The sequence below is a fragment of the Aotus nancymaae genome, unplaced genomic scaffold, assembly GCF_030222135.1.
Source record: "Aotus nancymaae isolate 86718 unplaced genomic scaffold, 86718_ANA_hifiasm-v0.15.2.pri h1tg000003l, whole genome shotgun sequence".
NCBI lineage: Eukaryota > Metazoa > Chordata > Mammalia > Primates > Aotidae > Aotus > Aotus nancymaae.
The window spans coordinates 39,085,788-39,113,645 of NW_026988414.1; the positions used below are offsets into that span (position 1 = coordinate 39,085,788).

At 42.5% G+C, this 27,858-nt stretch overlaps 2 protein-coding genes across 2 annotated transcripts; one reads left to right on the forward strand and one right to left on the reverse strand.

Moving 5' to 3' along the window:
* Positions 1-1,079: 1,079 nt before the first annotated feature.
* On the reverse strand, positions 1,080-17,060 carry CHMP5 (charged multivesicular body protein 5). The gene is made up of 8 exons (XM_012463194.2): positions 16,824-17,060; positions 15,845-15,949; positions 14,364-14,410; positions 11,839-11,932; positions 11,334-11,405; positions 6,352-6,460; positions 4,657-4,769; positions 1,080-1,766 (listed from the first exon to the last, which is right to left on the reverse strand). The coding sequence occupies exons 1-8, from the start codon at positions 16,890-16,892 to the stop codon at positions 1,716-1,718; spliced, it is 660 nt and encodes a 219-aa protein (XP_012318617.1). The 5' UTR covers positions 16,893-17,060; the 3' UTR covers positions 1,080-1,715.
* A 441-nt stretch (positions 17,061-17,501) lies between these two features.
* On the forward strand, positions 17,502-27,800 carry BAG1 (BAG cochaperone 1). Its single transcript, XM_012463193.3, has 7 exons — positions 17,502-17,734; positions 19,093-19,221; positions 20,975-21,057; positions 23,129-23,242; positions 25,635-25,742; positions 26,914-26,976; positions 27,511-27,800. Exons 1-7 carry the CDS (start codon positions 17,518-17,520, stop codon positions 27,598-27,600), a joined length of 804 nt encoding a protein of 267 aa, XP_012318616.1. The 5' UTR covers positions 17,502-17,517; the 3' UTR covers positions 27,601-27,800.
* The last annotated feature ends 58 nt before the right edge of the window (positions 27,801-27,858 follow it).

Sequence of the window (27,858 nt, forward strand, 5' to 3'; positions counted from 1 at the left end):
TGAGTCACTGGTAACACTAGGCAAGACAAGAAATCAAAGACAAATGTTTGCTGACAGTGAACTTCAAGATAATGAGCTTAATTTGGATATGTTAGATTCTAGGTAATGATGGGCATTTAAATGGAAATGCCCAGAATTGAAAATAAGGGTAAGAAGGTTAGGCTAGTGACAGTCATTTTGAGTCATTAGTGCATAGGTAATAGTTAATGGGTGTGAGATTTCTCAAGGGGAGTACAGATTGGAATTATAATGAAAGAAATATTCAAGGGGCTAAGAGGTGTCCATATAAGTGAATAAGTGGGTCAGATGAGAAGAAAACTCAGAACTCAGAAAAGCCAAGAAAGATTTCAAGAAGGTAATGATGAATACTGTAATGTTTGCTCCCTCTGGAAGGCTTCTTGAGAAGGTGAGGTTGGAGATGGAAGAGGGTTACATATGTTATCTTATCCCCACTTATAAATAGACAAGAGTGAACTCCTGAAGAGAGGAACTGTGATTGTTCTCACTAACTCCTGGGCTGGTACAGAGACTTCTACAAAGCTGGTGTTCCTAAATGTATATTGGTTTGATCTGCAGACACATGAGAGTCGGGTGCAGATGACAGTGTGAGGCACCCAGCTAGGCTGGAGGAGGAATGCTGCTGGCAAGAAGTTTAGTGAGGAAGGGAGGACAGGATCATTAAAGACTATGAAATTGGGCAGGAGTTTGAACTTGCTGTAGCACTTCAGGCACCTTCCAAGAAAAGAATGAAGCCATTGCTTTTTTATTGTTAACAATCCTTCCTTTGAGAATAGCCTGTTGCAGTTAACAAGTTACTTATGACCATTACCTCAATTATTCCTCACAAAAGCTCTGTGAGCTAAGCATGATTTTACTAACAAGGAAACAGAAGGTTAGAGAAGCTGAATAGACTACTCAGTAGTTACTAAATGGTAGACCCAGGGCCCAAGCCCAGACTGTTCCTTGCTCTTTCCTCACAATGCTACTGGTTAATTTGGTTTCTGTAGTGGAGTTATAGGCTGAAATGACATTAAAATTCTATTAAATTTGGTTTCCACAGTAAAGGTTTTAAGCTGAAGTGATATTAAAATTATATCCTTTTGAAAAATATTTATTGAGTATAAATAAATGTCCTATACATTAAATATCAAGAAATATTCATTATTGATTACAAGTCAAGATGTAATACTGGGGGAACCATAGACTCAAAATACCCACTCATAATACAGTAGTGATAATTCCATTCCAATACTGGACATAGTAATGTTTTGTTCACAAGACACAACAAAACCCATCACTTTAACCAACCTATAATAACACAATAGAAAAGGATTCTGACTCATAATATGAACAGCCCCAATAATCTCATTTTTGTCAGGTCATTTTGAGACTGTAGAGTTACACTGTCATAGATTTTTAAGATTCCATTTCCTTAGTTTTATTTCAAATTATTATTAATGAATGAAAACAAGTCATACAAGCCAAAGACACTCTTAAACTAAGTTCATTTTTCATAAGAAAAAAAAAGGAATCAAATTTTAGTACAAAGAAAGCATTTCCCAAGCAATGAGTCTCTTAATGGAAAAAATAAAAGAGCAGTGTTATTAAATTTTCCTTCAAAGAAAGGAAAGAAACCTAAATCTGTTATGGTAAATTTGGAAAGATAGTCCCATAATATGTGTTTGTTTTACAAGATATACTTGAATGATGCAAATCTATGAAGCAGGGATCTGTGGCAATCCAAATTCATCCACCAGAACTCCATCCTGTAAAAAGGAAGCAATGTTTAGTGCCACTATTTTTCCACTTGATAAAAAAGATTACAAACATTTAACAGTTAAAATTCATTTCTAAGTATTAAATCAATCAAAACCAAAATCCCACTCATAAGATGAGAATGAGCTTGACCGGGCATGGTGGCTCATGCCTGTGATTCCAGCACTTTGGGAGGCCAAGGCGGGTGGATTACGAGGTCAAGAGATCAAGACCATCCTGGCCAACATGGTGAAACCCTGTCTCTACTAAAAATACAAAAATTAGCTGAGCATGGTGGCACACGCCTGTAGTCCCAGCTACTTGGGAGGCTGAGGCAGGAGAATTGCTTGAACCCAGGAGGCGAAGGTTGCAGTGAGCTGAGATTGCGCCACTGCATTCCAGCCTGGTGCCTGGTGACAGAGCAAGACTCTGTCTAAAAAAAAAAAAAAAAGTGAGAATGAGCTTTTTCATGAAAGGTAAAGGAGGAAGTGATGAATCAAGAAGAGAACTAGAAAGGACCAAAAGGGGTCCTTTTGGAGAAAGAGAGTGAAAGAGAGAGAAAGAGAAATCTAAGAGTAAACCTGCAAAGGGGAAAAGGAGGCTGGAGGGTCAAGGAAGAAAGGTTAAGGAGTTGGTCCTTGCCTCCGTATTTGCATTTTCACTCTGATCCCAAATGTGGACCAACAGCTTTCCTAGCCTCCCAAATCCTTGAAGAAGCAGTGCCCTCGGAGAGGGAGTCACTTTCATATCATGCTTTACTATAATCATAGGCAGTGATACCACTATCACTAAAAAAAAAAAAAACCAGGGCTGCTCTGTCTGTGGAGTAGCCATTCTTTTATTCCTTTACTTTAAAAACAACAACAACAGGCCGGGCACAGTGGCTCACACCTGTAATCCCAGCACTTTGGGAGGCTAAGGCAGGCAGATCATTTGAGGTAAGGAGTTCAAGGCCAGCCTGACTAACATAGTAAAACCCCATCTCTACTAAAAATTCAAAAAATTAGCCAGGTGTGGTGAAGCATGCCTGTAATCTCAGCTACTTGGGAGGATGAGGTGGGAGGATTGCTTGAACCTGGGGGTGAAGGTTGCAGTGAGCTGAGATGGTGCCACTGCACTCCAGCGTGGGTTACAGGTAAGACTCCATCTTGAAAAGGTAAAATAACAACAACAACAAAAACTCCATATATCCACAGCATATTTAACTCAGGAATCTGTGACCTTCTACAAGTGGAAATAGCATAGATGCTTCATGGACTTGTTACTAGTAAATTAACAAGGTGGGCTATGGTAGTGTTAATAAAATTATTTCATAGATTGTTAAGAAAAAGCAACCCATGGACCTGGGACCTTGAAGTTGCCAGAGAGGTCAGGGAGGAGTGGGCAGTTCAGAAAGTCAAGACTATCCCAGGCTCAACAGAGAGGGGAGGGATGCAACAGAAGAAGATGTACACTCACAGCAATCAGCAATAATGGATCTAAGAAATTACCTGCTCCCTGCCCTTTGCTCTCACATTTTACGGGTAGTGAAAACTGATGAGGTTTAGAAAGAAGACAAAAATTTCTGCTATTTTGTTCAAAGTCACACCACACTCAGCCTGCCTGTCATTATTAGTGGCTCACACCTGTAATCCCAGCACTTTGGGAGGCCGAGGCAGGAAGATCGCTTGAGGCCAGGAGTTCAAGACCAGCCTGGCCAACATGGTGAAACCCCATCTCTACTAAAAATACAAAAATTAGCCCAGGGTGCTGGCGTGCACCTGTAATCCCAGCTACCTGGGTGGCTGAGGCACGAGGATCACTTTAACCAGGGAGGGGGAGGTTGCAGTGACCCAAGATCACACCACTGTACTCCAGCCTGGGTGACAGAATGAGTGTCTCCAAAAAAAAAAAGATAATCATGTAGATTTGAACAGAGTTTTAAGTTTGCAAAGTCCTTTACATAGAAGATCTAATTTGTCTGCACAACAATTAGTGAGATACTTGTAATTATCTGCATTTTACTGAAGCAAGGAAAACAAAAGCTTACAACTAAGCAATTAGTCATACTTAGTGCCAGGTGTCCGGATTCTTTTTTTTGAGACGGAGTTTCGCTCTTGTTACCCAGGCTGGAGTGCAATGGCGCGATCTCGGCTCACCGCAACCTCCGCCTCCTGGGTTCAGGCAATTCTCCTGCCTCAGCCTCCTGAGTAGCTGGGTTTACAGGCACGTGCCACCATGCCCAGCTAATTTTCTGTATTTTTAGTAGAGATGGGGTTTCACCATGTTGACCAGGATGGTCTCGATCTCTTGACCTCGTGATCCACCTGCCTTGGCCTCCTAAAGTGCTGGGATTACAGGCATGAGCCACCGCACCCGGCAAGATTCTTTTGCCTTAAATTAGAATCTTTCTACATTAAGTTTTATGCTTAAATTATTTATCTGTAGTTTAAAAAGTCCACCCATTCTAAACTCTTGTGTGTACAGGGAAAAAAAACAAACAAACAAAGAAAAAGAAACGCAAATAAAATTAAAAATCCACCCAAAATAATTAACTTGTGTGTATGGAGAGTGAGACATTGTCACTGCTACTTAGCAAGTCTCACCTATGTGTTGCTTATGCTTTTACAGGAAATGTCTAAGACCCATCAGTGGTGCCCAGTGCCAGCTCACAACAAGGGTGATTATGTATGTTACACAAATTGTCATTGTATAAAAACATTCCTGAGCCTCAGTGACAGTATTTATGCAGTCAGTTCATCATCGAATGCAGAAAAACTGGACCTTCAAGGGTTCACAAAATAATGCCCAGAACCATCTTTCTTTGTTCTAATGTAAGACTACCTTTTAGATTCCCAGACTTATGGTCAAGCATAAGCCTTTGCTATTTTGCATTAAAATATAAACAGAAAAAGCTTTCACCTTGTTTTTTGTGTCAGTAGGAACACCTTCTGGAATTGCAGGTGCAGATGCTGCCTCATCCAAATAAGAACTGTCTTCATCAGCCAGAAGCTCATCACCCAGTGCATCCAACTCTGAGATCAAAACAGTCAACATTTAAAAAAAAATGTAAGCAAGAAAACTGGCAGCTAATAAATTCTCTCATTTATTGATGAACTTGAAAGAAGGCAGTGAAAGTGAGCATGAGATTGCTGTATGCTGTGTGACCATTACATGAAATCAGACTCTAAAAGTAAGTCTATGGTAAAATAAAAATAAGTTGAAAGTAGCCAAGAGGAATGACAACAGCAGGTAGAGACTCATCAGGGGCAACTGAAGATGGGAAATTTAAACATAAAGAAATAAATGAAAAAAAAAAAAGGTTCTAGGCAAAAATAGACCATGGAGAGAGCGGGAAAGAAGCAGCAGTAATGTAACAGGGGAATCATACAACAGAAATCCAGTGTGGAATGGTTCAGTCATCTACCCGGTTACTCATGCTAGAAATTGACAGCCAGCCACCTTTGACATCTCCCACTTCTTCCACATCCAATCAATCAATAAGTCTTGACCACTCAACTTTCTAAGATTTCTTCAATGTGTCCACTTCTGTCTGTTTCTGTTACCATCACCCTAGCTATTCTCAGCCACCATCATCTCTTAAATGACTATAGCAACAGCTTCCAGACTGCTATCCCTGGGGCCATTCGACAACCCTTCTCATTTTTTCATGCTAACCCCTACTCATCCTTCAGGTCCCATGTGTCTCCCCGACTACTAACTAGGTTAGAGTCCCTTAGTATGTCCTCCATGGTACCCCATACTTCTTCCCTATAGCCTGTGCTCTAGTAATTAATTACTTGAAGCAAACCATTTATGTCTTGCACTAGTAGAGGAGAAACTTCATGAATGTAGGGACTGCATTTTTCTTCAGTGCTAAATTCCCACCACCTTGTATAGTACCTGGCATACAGTAGGTGCACATTAAGTATTTGCCAACTACTGTTTCTTTTTTTTTTTTTTTTTCTTTTCTTTTCTTTTGAGAGAAGGTCTCACGTTGTTGCCCAGGCTGCAGTGGCATGATCTTGGCTCACTGAACCTCTACCTCCTGGGCTCAAGTGATCCTTCTACCTCAGCCTCCAAGGAGCTAGGACCACTGGTGCATACCACCATGCCTGGGTAATTTTTGCATTTTCTGTACAGAATTACGTCATATTGCTCAGCCTGATCTTGAACTCCTGGGCTTGAGTGGATCCGCCTACCTTGGCCTCCCAAAGTGCTGGGATTACAGACGTGAGCCACTGCACCTGGCCCTAACTATTGTTTCTTAATCGGTTTTGCTGTTCTGAGGGAAAGGACTCCAACTAGGAAAATAGGGAGAACAAAATCAAAAGGAATACAGCAAGGAAAGGCCAGGTCGAGGATACTTACACATACTAAGCACCAGGTCAAGGCCTGTACCTAGACCTTCCTCCAGAGTTGATACATCCCATTGTTATTGGTGGAGTATGCAATCTGATGTGGCTGCCTCACAAGCTCTTTGCCCAGGGACTGTACTATAAACTAACCTTCAGGAAATCCTGATAGAAATTTTCACTAGCACTGGGGAAAAGGTCCCAGGCAGTTGTTCCTTTTGGACTCCAAAACTAAATATAGATTATTTTTCTCATAACTTACCTGCTTCTAGGTCATCTTCATCCAGTTCTGGGGTGCCATAACTGCGACTCAGTGCTTCTTGGATTTCATTTGCATCTTCCATCATATCCTCTAGTTGGTCTTGTAAATCCTATGGAAATATGTATGAGAGGATTTTCTCATTTACCATTTTCTTCTAACTACCCACTTCCCCTACGTTCTCCTTTGAATATAGACATGAGCAACTTTAAAAAAGATAATGTAAAATGCCAAGCACATAAACAGTTCTCAACAACTGTTAGTTCACCTCCCCATCCTAGTCTTTAGCTAGTAATTTCTTTTTTTTTTTTCTCTTTTTTTTTGAGACTGAGTTTTGCTCTTGTTACCCAGGCTGGAGTGCAATGGCACGATCTCGGCTCACCACAACCTCCGCCTCCTGGGTTCAGGCAATTCTCCTGCCTCAGCCTCCTGAGTAGCTGGGATTACAGGCACGCACCACCATGCCCAGCTAATTTTTTGTATTTTTAGTAGAGATGGGGTTTCACCATGTTGACCAGGATGGTCTCGATCTCTTGACCTCATGATCCACCTGCCTTGGCCTCCCAAAGTGCTGGGATTATAGGCGTGAGCCACCGCGCCCGGCCTAGCTAGTAATTTCTTAATGTCAACAACTGAAAAGACACTCCTCTAAAAGACAGGTTCAAGTAACTCTTAAACATCCCTTCCAGTTAAAAGTATGAGAGATTGCTTAAATAATTAAAAATCACAAGCCCAAAGATGTCCTCTAATAGTAACTATGAATGTTACTGACCCACATAATCCCCCACCTATTTTTGGTGGCAAAACATGAACTTAAAGCTTAGAATTGGTGATCTCACATTTTATTTTTTACTTTATTGATTTATTTAGATGGAGTCTCACTTTGTCACCCAGGCTGGAGTGCAATGGTGCAATCTCGGCTCCCTGCAACCTCCGCCTCCCAGGTTCAAGCGATTCTCCTGCCTCAACCTCCCGAGTAGTTGGAATTACAAGTGCGCATCACCATGCCTAGCTAATTTTTGTATTTTCAGTAGAGACGGGATTTCACCATATTGGCTGGGCTAGTCTCGAACTCCTGACCTCAGGTGATCCGCCCGCCTCGGCCTCCCAAAGTGCAGGGATTACAGGCATGAGCTACCGTGCCCGGCCACATTTGATTTTCAAGTGCTTCATGGAAGTCCAAAGTTCTATGTGAGAATAGATGATCATCAGCTCTCTACTATTACAGAAAGTATTAGTTGAAACATTATATCAAGCAATCATCTTGATCTAAACTATCAATCCTTTTCTAATTAATGAAGACAGGGAAGTTATTGAGACAAGCAAATTATTCTCCTCAAGTCAGCCAAAGATGATTATACTGTGCAGAGAAAGAAGGCAATAGTAGAAACTACTGAAGTGGTACAAAAAGTTAGTTGTACATGGCCCACCCTGGATGGAGAACCAGAAAGGGAATCATGATAGGTGTCACAGTCGAGACAAGGCTGGTGAAAAAAATGGACCGAGGGCATAAATCATATATGAATAATCTACCTGTGCTTAACTGGGAGATTACTACAATGCTAAAAATGCAGTTGTCCCTTGATATACGCAAGGCATTGGTTCCAGGATGTCTGCCTATACCAGAATGTGCCCATATCCAAGTCCCCAACTGGCCCTCCATATAGCTGGTTTTGCATCCTGCAAATACTGTATCGTCAATCTGCTTTTGGTTGAAAAATGTCTTCAACCAAGGGTAAACTATAATGTGAAACCAATCTAAGAAGTGGTATAGCATCACACAGGGCAGCTGGTATAATGGTTAGGAGTGAGACTCTGGAGTCAGACATACCCAAGTTCAATTTTGCCATGACTCAATGAGAAGTAATGTCTCTAAGCCTTATTTTCCTCGTTTGTAAAATAGAATTATTAGTAGCCACATCTCACTGGGGTTGTTGTAAGGGTTTACTGGAATAATATATGTAAAACACTAAGCACCTAATACTATATATATTCACTGTATTAAGTATGTGCAGAACAACAATTTGCTCTTCATATATTAAAATTCCACATAGATGGGAACAGAACTAGTGCTGATAAAGCAAAAGGACCAAATCAGCACCATTTATCCTTCAGAATTTCTATAGCAATGCAAGACATTTGAAAATTCTGTCAGGCGCCGTGGCTTATGCCTGTAAACTCAGCACTTTGGGAGGCCAAAGTGGGTGGATCACTTGAGCTCAGGCGTTTGGGAGCAACCTGGGCAACATGGCAAAACCTTGTCTCTACAAAAGATACAAAAATTAGCTGGGCATGGCGCATGCCTGTAGTCCCAGCTACTCAGTAGACTGAAGTGGGAAGGTGGCTTGGGCCTGGGAGGCAGAGGTTGCAGTGAGCTGAGACTGAGTCACTGTATCCAACCTGGGGAACAGCAAAAGAAAAAAGAAAATTCCTTCCTGGCCCCCAAATTAGAGTGAGTTTCTATATAAAGGTGAAAAGGGTAGAGAAATGGAGGGGAAAATAATTTTTTTTAACTTTGATTTTCTGCATTTCCACGTACCAACTGCAGCATTATATGCATGTTTAACACTCTGCTACACAGAGAAGCACTGGCTGAGCCATAATTAAAAGACAGAGAAAATAACAGAGAAAGCTAATCAAGTCAAGCTTATACAATGGTATTACACATCAAAGCACGTCTTCCCAAATCATCTCTGAATAGGATTCCTAGCAACAGACTCCAGGATAGACATGGAAAAAACTCATCCCACAAAGAATTAGCTGGTTCTCTATTGTATAAACAAACAAAAGCAATATAAAAAAATATAAGCACTAAGCTAAAAAGAACATTGATGTAGTGATATGCAGAAACTGAAAAAAGAAAAACAGACCTACACACACACACAGAACAGCAAAATAAAAAGTTAAAGCTATAAAACAATGGAAATGTTTTCCAAGTAAAGCGTTTTAGAAAAATAAATCTAACCAAAAAATTCAAATCTAACCAAAGACACATACACACCAAAAGAGTTAAAGGGGCTCTCCACCTGTCATGCTGGCAATCTATTGGAGGACAGGAAAAGGATAATTAGGCAGGGAGACAGACAGACAACCACAGGTGAAAGACGAAGAGACATACGAAAACATTCACAAAGACTAAAGTTTCTCTTTTGTTCATATTAAATACCTCTAATTAAAACACAAGGAACTCTAAAAGCAGAAAATACCATTGCATTTCATTATATTTTATTAGCAAACAATATTATATAAAAAAAGATGGCTGGGAGTGGTGGCTCACACCTGTAATCCCAGCACTTTTCAAGCCTGAGGTGGACGGATCACTTGAGGTCAGGAGTTTGAGACCAGCCTGGCCAACATCTCTGCTAAAAATACAAAAATTAGCCGGGCATGGTGGCACAGGCCTGTAGTCCCAGCTACTCGGGAGGCTGAGGCAGAATTGCTTGAACCTGAGAGGTGGAGGCTGCAGTGAGCCGACCACACCACTGCATTCCAGCCTGGGTGACAGAGTGAGACTCTGTCTCAAATTAAAAAAAAGACAAGCATACACAGAACATTGTTATCAGTGAAGCTCCTACGGAGTATCACAAAGTTTAATACCATGCATGCAGACGCTTGTGAAGGATTAGAGACAGCCAAGGGCAACCTAAGGAGGGGTGCTTGAAAAAATAAGAGAGGGGAGGAATGCCTTCACTCTTACTAAAGATCAGCATTACCAGAGACTACCTTTGCAGAGGCAATAAAATGCCTGGTATGCAGTAACTGCTCACCCAACAAACACTGCTTGAATCAGGCTGTACTGCTTTCTCTCCTTCTCTCCTGTTTTTTATTTTTATCTCCTTTTATAGTCTCTGATTCATCATCCATCAAATACTTTCTGAGCACAAACTATGGCAGGGCATTGTTGTGAGCACCGAGGATACAGCAGTGAATAAAGTAAGTCCTTGCACTCAAGGAAATGAACATTATAGTCAGGGGGTAAAGGTCAAGAGCAGCATTTTATTTACAGAAAGGAAGACTCTCTCTCCTCTGACCAGTTACCACTCACTCCCTCTGCTATCTCTTCTTGCCACCTGGGCTGTTCATCTGACAGCTAGGAGCTGCCAAGCTCTTAGGGCTCACCTCCCTGGTCAAAACCCAATTCCAATAAGAAATGCTAACTTCAAGGAACTAATGACATTATTATTAAAAATCTAAGGAGAACTACTAGAAAAGGGAACCAAGTCTACTATGCCAGGAGTTGGGTTAAGCCCTTTACATACACTTTACCTACATATTTTCATTTAACATTCATGACAATCCTGGGAATAGGCAACAACATCACTACTCTACCATTGAAGAAATAAACTAAAAATCATTGAGTTAGTTAAAAGTAACTATTGTATGCTATTATAGGCCAGGCATTGTGTGCATAGATATACTAGCTCATTTATTTTATCCTCATAATATAGATGTTCCTTGACTTATCATAGGGTTACATCCTAATAAACCCAGCATAAGTTCAAAATATCTTAAGTAGAAAATGCACTTAATACACCTAACCTACTAAACCATCACTTAGCCTAGCCTACCTTAATTATACTCAGAACACTTACATTAGCCTATAGTTGGGCAAAATCATTTAACGGCCTATTTTATAATAAAGTGTTGAGTATTTCATGTAATTTATTGAATATCGTACTGAAACTGAAAAACAGAATGGTTATGTGGATACTCAAAGTATGGTGTCTACTGAATGCATATAGTATTTGCACCATCATCAAATTGAAAACGCATTTAGTTCAACTGTTTTAAATCGGGGACTGTCTGTAACTGTATGTGGTACTAGGAAACTGAGATATTTGGTACCCTTTCTTGAAGTCACTCTACTAGTAAATGGCAGACCGAGGATTTAATTTCTCTACTGTGCTCTTCCTATCACACACACATTCGTTTGGATTCTCTCAGAAACTAGTGCACGTTCTTGCAGAAACTAGCATACGTCTCACCTCAATCTGGTCGATTTTCACTTGCTTGTATGCCTTCTTCATTTCCTTTACTCCCAGTTTCATAGCATCAACCTAAAAAAAGGAAGAAGAAAACACAATGTCTTAGGAAGTCATGGTGGTTAAATTGTCTTTATTTATTTATTTATTTGAGACAGAGTTTTGCTCTTGCTGCCCAGACTGGAGTGCAACAGCTCAATCTCAGCTCGCTGCAGCCTCTACCTCCCTGATTCGAGTGATCTTCCTGCCTCAGACTCCCAAGTAGCTGAGATTACAGGTGTACGTCACCACACCCGGCTACTTTTTGTATTTTTAGTAGAGACAGGGTTTCACCACGTTGGTCAGGCTGTTCTCGAACTCCTGACCTCAGATGACCCACCCACCTTGGCCTCCCAAAGTGTTTGGATTACAGGCATGAGCCACTGCGCCTGGCCAGTTAAAGTGTCTTTAAAAAGCCACAGGAAAAGAAAATAAGAATAAAGAAATGAAATAACGGGAAAAGGAGTACCGTGGTCTTGGTGTCCTTCAATGACTGGATGGTATAATTGGCTTGTTCCATGTTGAATGACTGTTGGGCGAGATTGTCCCGCTGCTGCTCATACCTTTTTAGAGTAAATTGAGAATGGCAAATATATGAGCCAGATAGAAATCCTGAAGAACAAAGTATCCTTACACTAAATAAGAGTATTTTCTTTAAAAAAAGGAGCAAAAACCTTAAAAATTAGATAACACACAGAAAAACTGGCAAAAACAATTTAATCACTCTAACACATGTAACATTTGATGTGTCCCTCCAGTCTTTTTCCTTTGCATGTACAGTCATGAGTCGCTTAACAATGGGGATATGTTCTAAGAAGTACGTTGTTAGGCAATTTCATCACTGTGCAAAACATCAGACAGTGTACTCACACAAACCTAGATGGTATAGCCCACTACTCACCTAAGCTATATGATATAGTCTACTGCTTGCTCCTAGGCTACAAACCTGTACAGCATGTTACTCTAGTGAGTATTGTAGCCAATTGTAACACAATGGTAAGTATTTATGTATCTAAACATCCTATAGAAAAGATACAGTAAAAATACAGGATTATATCCTTATAGGAGCCAGAGTGATATAATGCAGTCTGTTCTGTCATTGACAAAACCATTGTTATGCAGCACATGACTGTATTTTAGTTATAACACTATTTTCCAATTAACATTATAGCATTTGCTTTTTTCTGTGTTCCTGCATATTTTATTATGTCTTTATAATTATTTCCTATGATAAATATCCAGAAGTGAAATTCTTAGAGTAAAAGGTAAAACTATTTTTAAGGCTCTTCATACATATAGCTAAATGTTTTTCCAGAATTTTGAACTCCTTGAAGACAGGGATATTTTATTTTATTTTATTTATTTATTTACTTAATTATTTGTTTAGAGACAGTCTCGCTCTGTCACCCAGGTTGGAGTGTAGTGGCGTCATCTCAGCTCATTGTAATCTCTGCCTCCTGGGTTCAAGCGATTCTCCTGCCTCAGCCTCCCAAGTAGGTGGGACTACAAGCCTGTGAGACCACGCCTTGGAGTTTCACCACGTTAGCCAGGCTGATCTACAACTCCTGACCTCAAGTGATCTGCTATTTCAGTCTCCCAAAGTGCTGCGATTATAGGCATGAGCCACTGTGCCCAGCCTCAGGTGTATTTTATTAATCTTGTATTCATAAATAGGTAATCCATCTGACTTAATATAATGTCTGGTGTTCAAAATGTTTTTAAAATAAAGTTTTATATCAAATTATAATATTACCTCAAAGACTTCTGTCACTATGGTCTTTATGCAATATTTAGAAACAATCTAACTATCCAACCAGAAAAAGAATGGTCCATTCATGGTGCAAGCAAATGGTGGAATATTATAATCTCATTAAAAAAAATAAAATTTCCAAAGAATATTTAAAAGAACAGGGAAATGCTCATGATATAACATTAAGTGGAAAAGGATTACCTACATATACACACTACAATTTCAGTTTTCTTCTAAAAAGTTATATGCACACATACCATGTATGCAGAGGCAGAGAAAAGAAACTGGAAGAAATTAGCATTTTGAAGGTGGTTATTTCTAGTAGTAAGAATCTAGGTCAATTTTATTTTCTTCTGTTCATATTTATGTATTTTCCAAGTTTCTACAATGAACCTGTATTCTTTTTATAACAAAAAAGGTTACTTAAAACTAGCGATGCTACCAATTAAGAAGGTAAATCACTTCGCCACACTCCCACCAGTCTAGGCATTACAATTTCTTTTTCCAATTTGATCTAACTTAAAAGGAGGACGATGGCGACTGGTATCCTATAAAAAGTCATTTTAAAATAGGAAGACAGATATTGATAATTTTTCTAGTTCCTTAATAGCAAATTACACCTAACCTCTAAAACCCTGTAGAGGATCTCATCAGCTGAACAGTCCACAGAGGTAGGCACCAAAGATACGTTAGCTTGTGCTCAAAATTGGGACATAGTCACCTAAAACAAATTAAGGATCTTAAAATTTATTACGGTGTGAGGAAACAAACATTTAGGATTCCTAACTTTACAAACAAAAACAAAAAAGGCACACTCGAAAATAAATAATAGGAAAACCAAACCCTATGGATCTGGTCAGTTCAAAACAGAAGTCACTAACTATATAAGGCTACTTAAATTATTTAAATTGCCTAAAATTTAAACTTCAGTTCCTTAGTCACACTAGCCATATTTCAAGTGCTCAATAACCACATGTGGCTAACAGCTACTATATTGAACACACAGATATAGAACATCTCCATCACAACAGAAAAAGTTCCATTTAGATGGAAGTTGTTACAACAGACATTGCTGAACACATAGTGGGGAAGAACCCAGCTAACTGTATTTAATTACACGTCAATGAAAATTTGTAATTAAATCACGAGTGCTTAGAAAATAGTATGAAAACCTGAAGGAATGGAAGACCATTTCTCTTTTAGTTAAACCTGCTAGAGGGAAAGAGATTGTGTGTGTAACTTACATCCGCTTTTGCTTTAAAACTCGCAGTGCTTTCTGCTTGACCATATTCTGGAAAGAAAAACAGATTTAATAAAAATAAAGTGGAAAACACACATACAGTAAAAGAAATTTCCCATAGCCTCTAACTCACATGCCTACTTCCTCTTTTCTTCAAAATAGTAGACATAATGGCTCCTGGATTCTGTTCTTCCCCTCCCAAAAGCAGGTATCTCTAAGGTCTAGTCTTTAAGATTTAGCTCCTATGTGTCTTTGCATCTGGCATCCCAGAGTCCTGAACTACTTTCCCTTTTTCTAAAGCATATTATCTCCACCTCTAGCCCCCAAAGTGCTGATTCTGTATATCCAGTTGCCTTAGGGAGATTCTTCATTTGTATAGCCTATCAACTTAACCTCAACAATTCCTAACTCCTAAACCTTACCTCACTTTGGAAATAAGTAACAATGGCCCCACCAATCTCTCACCTCTCTAGGTTGAAAACCTTTATATCAACCTCATCTTTCCCTTTTTTGTTCTTCATGCACAGTCATCCTGTTAACTGATTTCAGAACTCACTTTCAAACTGATTCTTTGGTTTCCTATCACCATGGTTTGGGCTTTCATTGTCTCAAGTCTACATGGGCTTTCCTGCCTCTGGTTGTTCTTCATTCCACACCATCCACCAAGATGGCTGGGATGGGAAAGGCCTTTCTTTTCTATAGAATTCTGTAGATCATTTTACTTGTCTTCTCCAATGAGGAAGGAAAAATAGGTATTACTTCACAGATGATCATAATTCACATTTACTGAGTGCTACTGTGTACTAGACATAGTGCTATGCAGGTCACATCTATTACCTCATTTAATCCACACACTGTAAGGTAGGTATTATCTCTGTTTTACATATGGGAAAACAGAGGTTCAGTGATACACCCAGGCTCACATGGTTAATAAGTTATGGACCCGGAAAAAACAAGGTAGTTCTATATCCACAGTCCATGTGCTTAAACACAGTATTTTATATTCCTACCTAACAGGAGTGGAAAATAAGTGACTTTATCAAGGTCAAAACTACTAGGCAGTGACAGTGTTAGTATTAGAACACTGGTCCCAGATGCCTAGTTCAGTTTTTCCCAGCAGGCCACTCCTTAAGCAGTCTAATATACCAACCTAACCTGACCAGCTTGGCAAGTCACTGATCCTGAGCACAGCCTAGTCCTCCTCTCCAGATCACTACTTTCTCAGTATAATGGGCTAATTCTCATATACATGCTTCTAGACATGTGATCAGCATCTCTTCCCACAAGATCAAACTCCAGCCTCCTTTCCATATTTGGTTGCAAACTGTCCTCCCTAAAGGAAACACCCTCACATGTTTTCTCCTTACCAGATTGTAAACATCTCTTCAGTAGGGACACTCACAGCCCCTACACTAGGCTCTATTTCTATAGGTGTTAAAACTAGGCTGTGCCAGCAGCTTGTGCAGCAGTTGCTGCCTACATTACCTTTGCAGGACCTTCTCTCATCTTCTTGATCTGATCCTTGTACTTTACTAGCTCAGCATCCAATCGAGAAATCTTCTTGTCAATGGATTCTGCCCTGCTGTCCACCTTGGGGGAAAACATCAAATGCACTGGTAGTTACTGCAATACACTTATTTCAGAAGGGGCAGGTAGAGAGGAAGGAATATAGAGGAAGAAAAGAAAAAAAGGAGCTTATGGGGAAGGGTGAAAAACAGTGGTTAGCAAAGAGGGGTATTCCCAACCAGAAACCCTGGGCTTTTATAAATTATACTCTGACCCTCCCTGCCATACTGCCCCAATTCTGATATACCAGCTAGCCCTCAAGTGGGTTGGGGCAGATAATAATTTGAGAATCACTGGGCTGAGTTGGAATTTCCCTGGAATCAAAGACTAGCCAGGCTGAGAGCTCGTCCAAGGCGCGTGAAATGGGCCAGTGCCCAGTGGATACCGGCTGATTGTAGATCTAATGCCATTTCCTAGATCGGGGATGGTGGCTTAATCTGAGGGGCCAGGATTCTGAGTTTTGTGTTACTGAGATCCAGGATTGAGGTACAGACATGTTGACGTAAGGTATCAAGCTGAGTCCTGATGTCAGCTGGAGATGACAGCTGAAAGAAGGGTAAGGGATCAGGCAGAACAAGGTGGGAAGGGTATGTGGGCCTAGGGCTGGGTGAGGTGAGAGGATCAAGGCGAGAGCGAATGGACGGGCAATGGGCATCAAAACGCGTTGGGTGCAGGTAGGACAAGGCAGTGATGAGGTTAGAGGGGGTCCCTGGTTTGTGGCGTTAGGAATGACTTGGGTAACAGGGATGAAGGAGAGAAGATGGGATAGAGAGGGCCGACGTGTAAGGGGCCCAGGACCAGGAATGAAGTGGAGAAATAGGGGCCCGGGGCCGGGGGTGGGCGGGGTCGGGTGTGTCAGAGGTCCTGAGCCTACTTATATGCATGGTCAAATGCCCACCGTGCCAATGCAGTCAGTCAGGCTGGGCGGCGGAGCCTTGGGTTTCGCTTTCCCGAAGAATCGGTTCATCTTGAGCGGCCGCGAAGAAACCTAAACACTGGAGCAAAACCAGAAACGGAAGCAGAGTCACCCCGCCTCGACTTCCGGCCCCATCCCCGTGCGCAAGCGCAATATGCCTCCAGCAGTTTCCCGATCCTATTTCCGGATTTTCAATCAGGTCTTCCCGGGAAAGAACGCGAAACGACTCGGTGCACCGGGAGAGAGCCTGCAGGGGGCGGGGCGTTGGTGGAAGGAGTGGGAGGGGTTTCACCGGAGCGAGGCGGGGCCTCAGCTGCGTGGGTGGGGCCTGGAGGCAACTGTAGCGGAATAGGGCGGGGGAGGGGGCGGGGCCGGCAGGCCGGGGCGGGGACGGGAAGTAGCCGGGCGGGGTTGCAAGAAGCAGCGCTCAGCTAGCACCGCTGGGCGGTCAACGGGAGTGGGTCTGGCTGCGCGCGGCGGGGCGCGGAGACCGCGAGGCGACCGGGATCGGCTGGGCTCCCGGCTGCGCGCCCCTCGGCGAGGCCGGGAGTCGCGCCAGTCGGAGCCCCCGGCCCAGCACGGCCCACCTCCCTCTCGGCGTCCATCTGTCCGGGATGCAGCCGGCGGGCATGACCGACCCACCAGGGGCGCCGCCGCCGGCGCTCGCAGGCCGCGGATGAAGAAGAAAACCCGGCGCCGCTCGGCCCGGAGCGAGGAGCTGACCCTGAGTGAGGAGGCGACCGGTAGCGAGGCGACCCAGAGTGAAGAGGCGACCCTGGGCGAAGAGATGAGTCGGAGCCAGGAGGTCACCAGGGACGAGAAGGCGACCCGGAGCGAGGAGGTGACCAGGGAGGAAATGGCGACAGCTGGGCTCACCGTGACTGTCACTCACAGTGAGTGCCGGGCGCCGGCTGGGCTCCTTGCTGGCCCCGAAAGCCCGTCGAGGTCTGTGGGTTTGGCCAGGTGTCCTCCAGAAGCGTGTGTCCTTGGTTTGTCCTGCTGTCCGGCAGCGTGGGTTCTTGGTTGTGTCCTTGGGACTGGCTTTTGTGTCTGCACTCTTTTCCATGTGGCGGGTGTATTTTGTCTCTGGCCATTTGTGCGATCCTGGGTGTTTGAACTTCTCCGTGCTTTACGTCGTGGGCCTGCTTGTGTTTGTGTGCCCGCACAGTTATTGTGGTCTTTGTGTCAGGCATATATTTGGCCATGTGGTCTACGACTGCTCCGTGTGTGATGAGCCTGGCGGGGTGCTCCTCATCTGCTGAGTGCCTTCTCCCTGTGTGCCGCTTGAGTGGGCTGTGGGTCCAAGCTTTGTATTCTGGACACCATTTGGGTCTGCCTACTGTTGGAGTTGACACAACCAAATGAACTCAGTACACCGGAGAGCTGAGTCCATGAGGTTTCCCCAAAACCAGCTAGAGGAGACCCAAGGGTCTGGAAATCAGGAGACCCAGATTCTAGATTCTGCAGTTTTGAGTGACCTTGGGATGAATGAATGTCTTTCTAAGAATCCGGTTTCTCTGTGAAGTAAATTTGGTAAACCTGGCGTCTGCTGACCTCATGGAACTGTTAGGGAAACCAAAGCTTGTTGTAATGTACTGGACACAGGCTCTGTCCTTATTGTCCACATCCCTGGAAAAGAATTGGCATCTCTCCTTCCAGAAAGAAAGTCTCTGCTGTTTGTTTTTATTTATCCGTTTACTTAGCACCAGTCATGGGTGCACTCAAGTGTGTCCAGTGGGAGAAAAACAGTCACTTGCCCATTATAGCAAGCAAGATAAAAACCAATACAATACAGGGTACAGTGCAGTCAGGCCACAGGAAGCAGATGGCTTGTGACAAAAAGGGTGGGCTTGGAAATCAGCTAGATCTGATGTCAAGTTCTGAATCCAACAGTTGGGTCTCCATAGGCAGGCCTGAACTTGCCTGAAGTCACAGTTTGCTCATCTGTGAAATAAGGAGTAACAGGTAGACCTACTTCGTGATTTTTTTCTGAGGATTGAATTAGATTATGCATGAAATGAGTCTAAAGAGCCCTTTATGCATAAGTGCTTAAAATGTTAGCTGATATCATTCATATTGTTTAGTTATTATGATAGAAGAAACAGAAATCCTTGAGGAGGTCACCAGAGGAAAGCTGGGTGGCATGGGGGCAGGCTCTGTGGAGTAGGTGGCATATGAGCTGGACCTTGAAGGCTGGATAAATAAATGTAATAAAGTGTCATCTTCTTCCAATGCTTTTCTTTCTCCCCAGGTAATGAGAAGCACAACCTTCATGTTACCCCGCAGCAGGGCAGCAGTGAACCACTTGTCCAAGACCTGGCCCAGGTTGTTGAAGAGGCCACAGGGATTCCACTGTCTTTTCAGAAACTCATATTTAAGGGTAGGCATTTCTTTTCCAGGTTTTCCTTATGGCCGAAGGACAGTTTTAAATCTGCTCAACTTTTCCTAATAGTCACTTTGTTTTCAAACTGGGACAATTTTTATTTATTTGTTTATTCATTCAGTTCTTCAACAAATATTTATTGAGGACCTGCTAGGTACTGGACACTTTCAAATATCTGGACAGGTATCAGATTTGAAGTCTTAGGATGATGACAGAAATCTCACCATTTTTGATGAAGCTCCTGGGCAGTCTTCCCTGGCTAGAAGCAAGCCAGTCTTCCCTGGCTAGATCATCTCCCCATTATATGTTACCATGGTACTCCCTGCTATTTCTGCATCAGCTCTCTGAAATTACTATTAAATAATCATTTTTTTAGTTGCTTAACAGCTGATTTCTCTGTTAGAATAACAGCATCCGTGAGGGTGGAGATACTGCTGTGTTTCCAGTGCTTCACATTGTTCTGACTCAAAGGAGGTTTTGAACAAACTTACCAGGGGCCTGGTTGTGGCAGGCTCAGTGGATGATGCTAATTTCTGCCAGGACCCACACCATCCTGACCCCTGTCCTCTGTCTTCCCACTCCCATGAGAATTTATTATTTTATTTTTATTTATTTATTTATTTTTTGAGATAGAGTCTTGCTCCATCACCTAGGCTGGAGTGCAATGAATGGCACAATCTCAGCTCACTGCAACCTCTGCCTCCCAGGTTCAAGTGATTCTCCTGCCTCAGCTGGGATTACAGGCGTGTGCCACCATACCCAGCTAATTTTTATATTTTTAGTAGAGAGGGGGTTTTACCATGTTGGTCAGGCTGGTCTTGAACTCCTGACCTTGTGATCTGCCCACCTTGGCCTCCCAAAGTGCTGGGATTACAGGCATGAGCCACCACGCCTGGCCGAGAATCCATTATTCTGGTATCCACTGGGGAAAGACTTATCCCATTGGGTATCAGTCATTATAAAGAATTTAGTAATAGGAGGCATTTTTACTTATATTTCGTAGTGTAACTTATTGTCTTTAATTTTTAAAAATATTTTGTTTCTGAATTGACAATAGAAATTCGTGTTTCAAAATAGAGGAAAGCATGAGGAAGAAAATGTTCCCATGGATAAAACCCCTCATAATAACACTGTGTCATCAGCATTCATTGTGGCATTGAAGTTTCCTGCAAAAAATGAGCTTTAAGGCCTACAAAGTCTTTTTTGTTTTTTGCTTTTTGTTTTTTTGAGATAGAGTCTTGTTCTGTCATCCAGGCTGGAGTGCAGTGGTGCAATCTTGGCTCACTGCAACCTCCACCTCCCGGGTCCTCAGCCTCCCAAGTAGCTGGGACTATAGATGGGGTTTTGCCATGTTGGCTAGGTTATTCTTGAACTTCTGACCTCAGGTGATCTGCCCACCTCAGCCTCCCAAAGTGCTGGAATTACAGGAGTGAGCTACCGCACCCGGCCAAAGTCTTCTGTAGTGTGGTTCATCAGCCCCTGGTTCCTGAATATTTAGCTCTTTCTAGTTTCTCACTATTATGAAAAGGTTGCACTGAATATTATTGTATAGTAGTTACTGTGCAGATGCTTGTCCAATTATTTGTTTAGGATAAATATCTAGAGCTGAAATTACTGGGTCAAGATACATTCTAAAAAGATACCAATTCTCATTAGTGAACACACTTGTCTATTTCCTGTATTCCTGCTGAAATTTATTTTTAGTGTTGTGCAATTGTTACAACTTGGCCTACCTTTCTCTTCTTTTTAGGAAAATCTCTGAAGGACATGGAGACACCATTGTCAGCACTTGGAATACAAGATGGTTGCCGGGTCATGTTAATTGGGAAAAAGGTAAATTGCTTTTTCCATCAGAAATCCTCAGAATCAAATGACTAAAGTCTTTTATACATGTTTCTGTTTAGAAGACTAAATTTAGGACCCAGATTCTGCATTGGTAAAACACCTCTCTAAACAAATACAACCTTTATTTGTTTTATAGGATTACCAATTTTGTTCTCATACCCTCCTGCTCCTGTTGGTTAGACCTTTTGCTCTAGGAATTAGGAGTAGTTGTGCTGCCTTAATATGTTTTTTGCTCTAGGAATTAGGAGCAGTTGTGCTGCCTTAATATGTTTTTTGTTTTGGTGGTAGAATCTTGGACTGGTTAAAATGGTGCCTGGGAAAGGCCTCATTTGCTTGGAGTAGAATTTGCAAGATACCTTTTGTTAAAATAAACTTGTAGATATTAAGAATAATTACTCTCTGACAGTTCAGGAGCCTCTTTCCCTTTAACCAACCTTTTAACTAAAATCTCCCACAAGGAAAAACCTTTGACTGGAAAGAGAGGTTCAGATTAAAGAACTGAGGGGAAAAAAAGAGTCAGTTGGTCACAGATGAGGTCAGCAACCCTTAAGGTGATGAGAGAGGGCTGGCACATTGTGACACAGCAGAATTATTGAGCATATGGAGTTCCCTTATTTTGAGTGAGGTAGCTGAGTAGAGAGAGGGCAGAGATTAGTAAAGTGAAAACAAAGAAAATCTAATCCAGATTTAGAACTGCCAAGAGACTGGAACTCAAGACTTAGCTACAATGAGGAATGAATAATTTGGGATAGTGTAACTAAACAGACAGCTGCTAGACCTAGCTACCAATTGTTTACGTGAGAGAAGGGGGGGAAATATTTTAAATTTCTTGCTTTAGGGTCAGGGAGAATGGTGATGGGCAATAGGCAGAACTGAAGGGTCAAGTTTGAAGAAACTATAGGACTTTTACTTGGAGCTGACACAGAGGGTATGGAGTGAAGTGTGAACTCAAGGAGGGCACCATGGCACATGTCTATGGTCCAGCAACTCGGGAGTCTGAGACAGGAGGATCACTTGAGTCCAGGGCTTTGAGGCTGCACTGAGCTATGATCATGCCTATAAATAGCCACTGCACTCCAACCTGGGCACCAGAGTAAGACCCTATCTCAAAAAAAAAAAAGTCTGAACTTAAGTCTGCTCTACTTCTTTTGTACTGTGTGATACCATGTTACTTTACTGCATTAAGCCTCAGTTTCACCATCTGTAAAACAGCAGTACCTCCCTGATAGGGTTGTGGAAAGGCTTAAAAAAAATAATACGGTAATATGCTTAGGATAGTGTGTGGCATGTAGGGAGTGTTCAGTAAAAGTATTCGTCATTGTTAACCAACATCATATTGAAGAGGAGAGCTCAATTGGAGGCTGCCATTTAGGAATTCCATTTAAAGGAATAGTAGAATTCTGCCTGTCTTGCCGTTCTGGACTCCTCACAAGTGTTCACTGAAATGTGTTTGCCCTCTAGGCTTCAGTCCTGGTTGTTGATCAGTCTAAGACTGAGACTAAATCTGGCATTTGGATTGTTTCCATTCTCAGCACCCAGGCTGTCAGGGCCCTCACCAGAATGTTTACCTAACACCTTCTCTCTAGTCTGAAGTCTTTGTAGATGGAAAACTTGATGTATAACCCTTTGACTTGCTTTCCAAGAAGCAACAGGGTTCAAACCATTCTTTCTAAGTGAGTGGTTTCATGCAGTTGTGGTCAGATATTTTTCCTGACAGAGGCTAGTATTCTTGTTGATTGCTTTTCTTTTTCTTTCCTTTTTTTTTTTTTTTGAGACAGAATCTTGCTCTATCGCCCAGGCTGGAGTGGAGGTACATGATCTTGGCTCATTACAACTTCCACCTCCCAGGTTCAAGCCATTCTCTTACCTCTGCCTCCCAAGTAGCTGGGACTACAGGTGCACGCCACCATGCCCGGCTAATTTTTGTATTTTTTAGTGGAGATGGTGTTTCACCATGTTGGCCAGGTTGGTCTCGAATTCCTGACCTCAAATGATCTGCCCACCGAGTCTCACCTGTTCTCGTTGACTGTTGACTTTGTTTTCTTCTTCAACATTTTAGAACAGTCCAGAGGAAGAAGCTGAACTAAAGAAGTTGAAACATTGGGAGAAGTCTGTGGAGAAGATAGCTGACCAGCTGGAAGAGTTGAATAAAGAGCTTACTGGAATCCAGCAGGTAACTCTCTTCATGGACCTTGACTTTCTGCCTTCTGTCAGAGCTTCCTAGATATACCTTGTTATGGGGACAGGCTCTGCTGTCAGACTCCCTAGGTTCAGATCCTGGATCCACCCTTTCTCTTACTGTGAACAAGTTTATCTTTGTCTCAAGTTCCTCCTCTGTGAAAATGGAATAATAGTGACATTTCCCTCTTAGGATTGTTGGGAGGATTAAATAATGTAGATTGAGCTTGACACATACTAAGTGCTTTATAAGCATTTATTGTCATAGTTATTGCCAAACCCCAGCCAGCATCCATCTGTGCCCACAGGAGAGCACCTGGCATGCTAGGATCATGTATTGTCTGAAGTAGAACAAGTAGCTTCTCCCTGTCTGGGCTGTTGTAGTCTGTTTGGCAAGGCAGACAACATTTTGCTAATTCATAGAAGGTCCAAGTTGAACATGATAGTGGGGTTGGGAGAGTAATCCTATTCAATTCTTTATATTAGAGATGGGGTACTAAAACCTAGCACAGATTAGGACTAGCTTAAGACCACGTATTTCTTTTTTCCTCTCATTTTGTAACATTAATTGGTGTGTGTTTGTGTTTTGGCATTTATTTATTTATTTAGAGACAGAGTCTCACTCTGTCACCCAGGCTGGAGTGCAGTGGCGCGATCTCAGCAGCTCACTGGCAACCTCTGCCTCCCGGGTTCAAGCGATTCTCCTGCCTCAGCCTTCCAAGTAGCTAGGATTACAGGCTCCACCTGCCACCACACCCATCTAATTATTTTGTATTTTTAATAGAGATGGGGTTTTACCATGTTGGCCAGGCTGGTCTCAAACTCCTGAGCTCAAGTGATCTGCCTGCCTCAGCCTCCCAAAATGCTGGGATTATAGGAGTGAGCCACCACTCCTGGCCTGTATGTTTGTGTTTTAATTACAGAATACATGCTGACTGTACAAAAGTTTTAAGTATATGTGTAGGCACTAATATGGAAAATAAAAATTACCCATGAGGCCCTAACTGAGAGATGACATTACCAAAGCCTGAAATGTATTTTTCATCTTAAAAAAATATTTGGTATAGGCCGGGCGCAGTGGCTCACACCTGTAATCCCAGCACTTTGGGAGGCCGAGGCTGGTGGATCATCCAAGGTCAGGAGTTCAAGATCAGCCTGGCCAACATGGTGAAACCCCATCTCTACTAAAAATACAAAAATTAGCTGGGCCTGGTGGCAGGTGCCTGTGATCCCAGCTATTTGGGAGGCTGAGGCAGAAGAATCACTTGAACCTGGGAGGCAGAGGTTGCAGTGAGCCAAGATTGTGCCACTGCACTCCTGCCTAGGTGACAGACTTCCTCTCAAAAATAAAAATTTTGGCCAAAAGTAGGGTGGGAAGCAAAACAGCAAACAAAAAAAAAATTTTTGATACGTTATGTATGCTTTGTAAATTATTCTTTTACTGGATAAAAAATTAAACATTTTCTCATCTACTACTAAAAGAAAAAAAAATTAAACATTTTCCTGTGATGGTACTTTTCAAAGCTTGCATTTCATCTTATATAAATGTATCATTTACCTAGCCAGTTCTGTATTATTCATCATGTAATATTATTTTTAGTATTTTGTGTAATGCTTCTTTGAATATCCTTGGACATAAATCTTTTTTGACCGTTCTTGATTTTTTGGTAGAATAAGTTCTTTGAGTTGGAATTGCTGGGTGATGTTTAAAGCTCTTGTTACATGTTGTGAAATCTATATCTGTAGCTCTTGGCCGTGATAAACATCCTCAGAGATCCCTGCTATCCAACTCTTATCACCAGCTAACTGGTCATTAGGCCAAGCTGTATGAATGAACCATTAGACAATTTAATAAAAATAAGCACTGCTGCCATTCGTTAGCATGTGTCTGTGCCACAAGTTAATTACACATGTACATATATTCCCTTTGCCTCGCAGTAACCCTCTAGGGTGTGGGTGTTATAATCTTCATTTTTAAAATGAGAGTACTGAGGCATGAATGGTCTTAAGTAATTTGTTCAAGGGCACTTGTTAGTCAGTGGCAGTCAGGATTCATGCCTAGGCTTTGAAGACTCTAAGCCTGTGCTTTTAACATCTGCCTCTTGTGTGCAGGTATAACTGGGGGCTTCACTGGAACCAAGCCTCAGAAGGCATTTGCAGCCACAGTGGGTCATGTGAGGTACAGCAGACTACAACCCGATAGAATTCTTAGACTGGCCCAGGGCCAGCCTTTATAATTTTTCCAAGAGATGAAGTTGTGGATCTGACATGTGACCTGGCCTGCCAGGGCTGTGTTGGACTCAGTGTGGTCGCTTCATTAGTATCGCGGCGTGGAATTTTCTATCAGCCTCAAAGAACCCTTGCAATAATGCATTATTCCCCCACAGGGTTTTCTGCCCAAGGATTTGCAAGCTGAAGCTCTCTGCAAACTTGATAGGAAAGTAAAAGCCACAATAGAGCAATTTATGAAGATCTTGGAGGAGATCGACACACTGGTAAGTAAATATTCAGCTGAGAAGAACTAGTTTTCTTTGACTTTATTTCAGTCACTTTCACTCTTTCAGTAATGTACTCTCCTATTGCCTGAGCAAACCCATCACTTGAAAATATTAAGCATCTACTATTGTGTGCCAATCACATTGCTAGGTCCTGGGTGAATGCACAATAATAAGACAGTTCCTGCTTTCTAGGCACTCACAGCCCTCCAGCATAGGACTTTTATCGTGTATACTTATGTTTGCCAGTAGCATCTGTAATCAACATGAAGCTGGGACCTAAGTAGTCCACAATCTCATGGTCAAGGAAAGAGAGGACTGGGCCGGGCACGGTGGCTCACGCCTATAATCCCAGCACTTTGGGAGGCCGAGGCAGGTGGATCATGAGGTCAAGAGATCGAGACCATCCTGGTCAACATGGTGAAACCCCGTCTCTACTAAAAATACAAAAATTAGCTGGGCATGGTGGCGCGTGCCTGTAGTCCCAGCTACTCAGGAGGCTGAGGCAGGAGAATTGCTTAAACCCAGGAGGCGGAGGTTGCAGTGAGCTGAGATCACGCCATTGCACTCCATCCTGGGTAACAAGAGTGAAACTCCATCTCAAAAAAAGAAAAAAAAGAAAAAAAAAAAAAAGGAAACAGAGGACTTCACTTTCTCTGCTCCTCATGTGACTGATCATTCTGCAGGGCTACTTGTAGAGGATTCAGCCAGACCCAGATCTCGTCGGGCTGTTGAAAACCATTAACTCAGGTTCTCTTTTGCAGATAATAGTAATGATATTAGCCTGATGCTTCATTCTTGAAGGTGACCTGTGCTGTGTGCTTCTGTTGGCCAGAGTTGTAAAGCAGCAGCAGCAGGTACTTTTCCTGTCACAGTGAGCCCATGGTCTGGCCAGGGCAGAGTATCCATACATAGGAAACAATAAAAGAACAAAGTCTGTGTTACAGATCCGTTCCTATGGCCCAGACGTTGAGAACAGAGGGAGCTTTTATAGGGACAAGAGCCATGGAAGGGCCATATGGGATACAGACCCAGGGAAAGGGTTCTTGAAAATGCACATCTCATTTACATTGGTGACCTGTGACCTGTTTTGTGTACTGTCGGTGTTTCTTATGTGTTCTCATGTCGTTTTCACTGAGGATTATTTATGTGTCAACTTACTCTTCCATAGATCCTGCCAGAAAATTTCAAAGACAGTAGATTGAAAAGGAAAGGCTTGGTAAAAAAGGTTCAGGTGAGTTGTGTGATAGTGCATGACAAAGTGTAATATGTTAATATGTTGGTATGTGTGTTTTTCTGTTCAAAGTCGAGTAGTGTAGAAGCGTGGTGTGTGGTATGGGCTTGTTTTGGTTATTGTTCATTTATCAGAGAAGAGCCCCCTATATCCCTGTAATTATATTTGAATTTAAACTATTTAGGGAGGGAACTCACTAGAGAGCAGACAGGGCTGACACGTTACACAATTCCAGGAGGCAGTATTCATGCATACAGTGCCCCCTGCAATTGTGCAGTGGCCTTGAGGCAAAGCTTTTGTGGCCTTTCCCACCTTTTAGGGGATTGCTGGCCTAGAGTGTGGTCAGAGACCCTGGTCCTATGCTTCCTTCCTCCCCTTACCTTGGAACCCAGGCCAGTTGCCCATCTCCATTCATGCACAGTCTTTTTTGGGTCTCAGTCATGGGTTCCCCAGAATGTCTAGGCAGAGAGCCTTGTGTGGGCAGTGGTTGGCTATCCCTGGATGGGCCCTCAGTGCCCCGTTTGTATTTTCTAGGCATTCCTAGCCGAGTGTGACACAGTGGAGCAGAACATCTGCCAGGAGACCGAGCGGCTACAGTCTACAAACTTTGCCCTGGCCGAGTGAGGTATGGCAGAAAGAGGCTGTGTTGTCCTGAAGAATGGCACCACCAGCTCTGCTGTCTCTGGAGCAGAATTTACCTAATTTCTTCAGGGCTGCCGGGGACAACTGGCCCATTTTCAGTTTCCTACTCCCACACCGGTTCTCAATGAAAAATATGGTCTTTATGATTTTGAGTAAAGCTCCTGTCTGTTTTCTCCTTCTGATCTCTGTGGTTGTGCTGTCTAGCAATCCACCTTTTCTGGAGAGGGCCACTCCTACCCA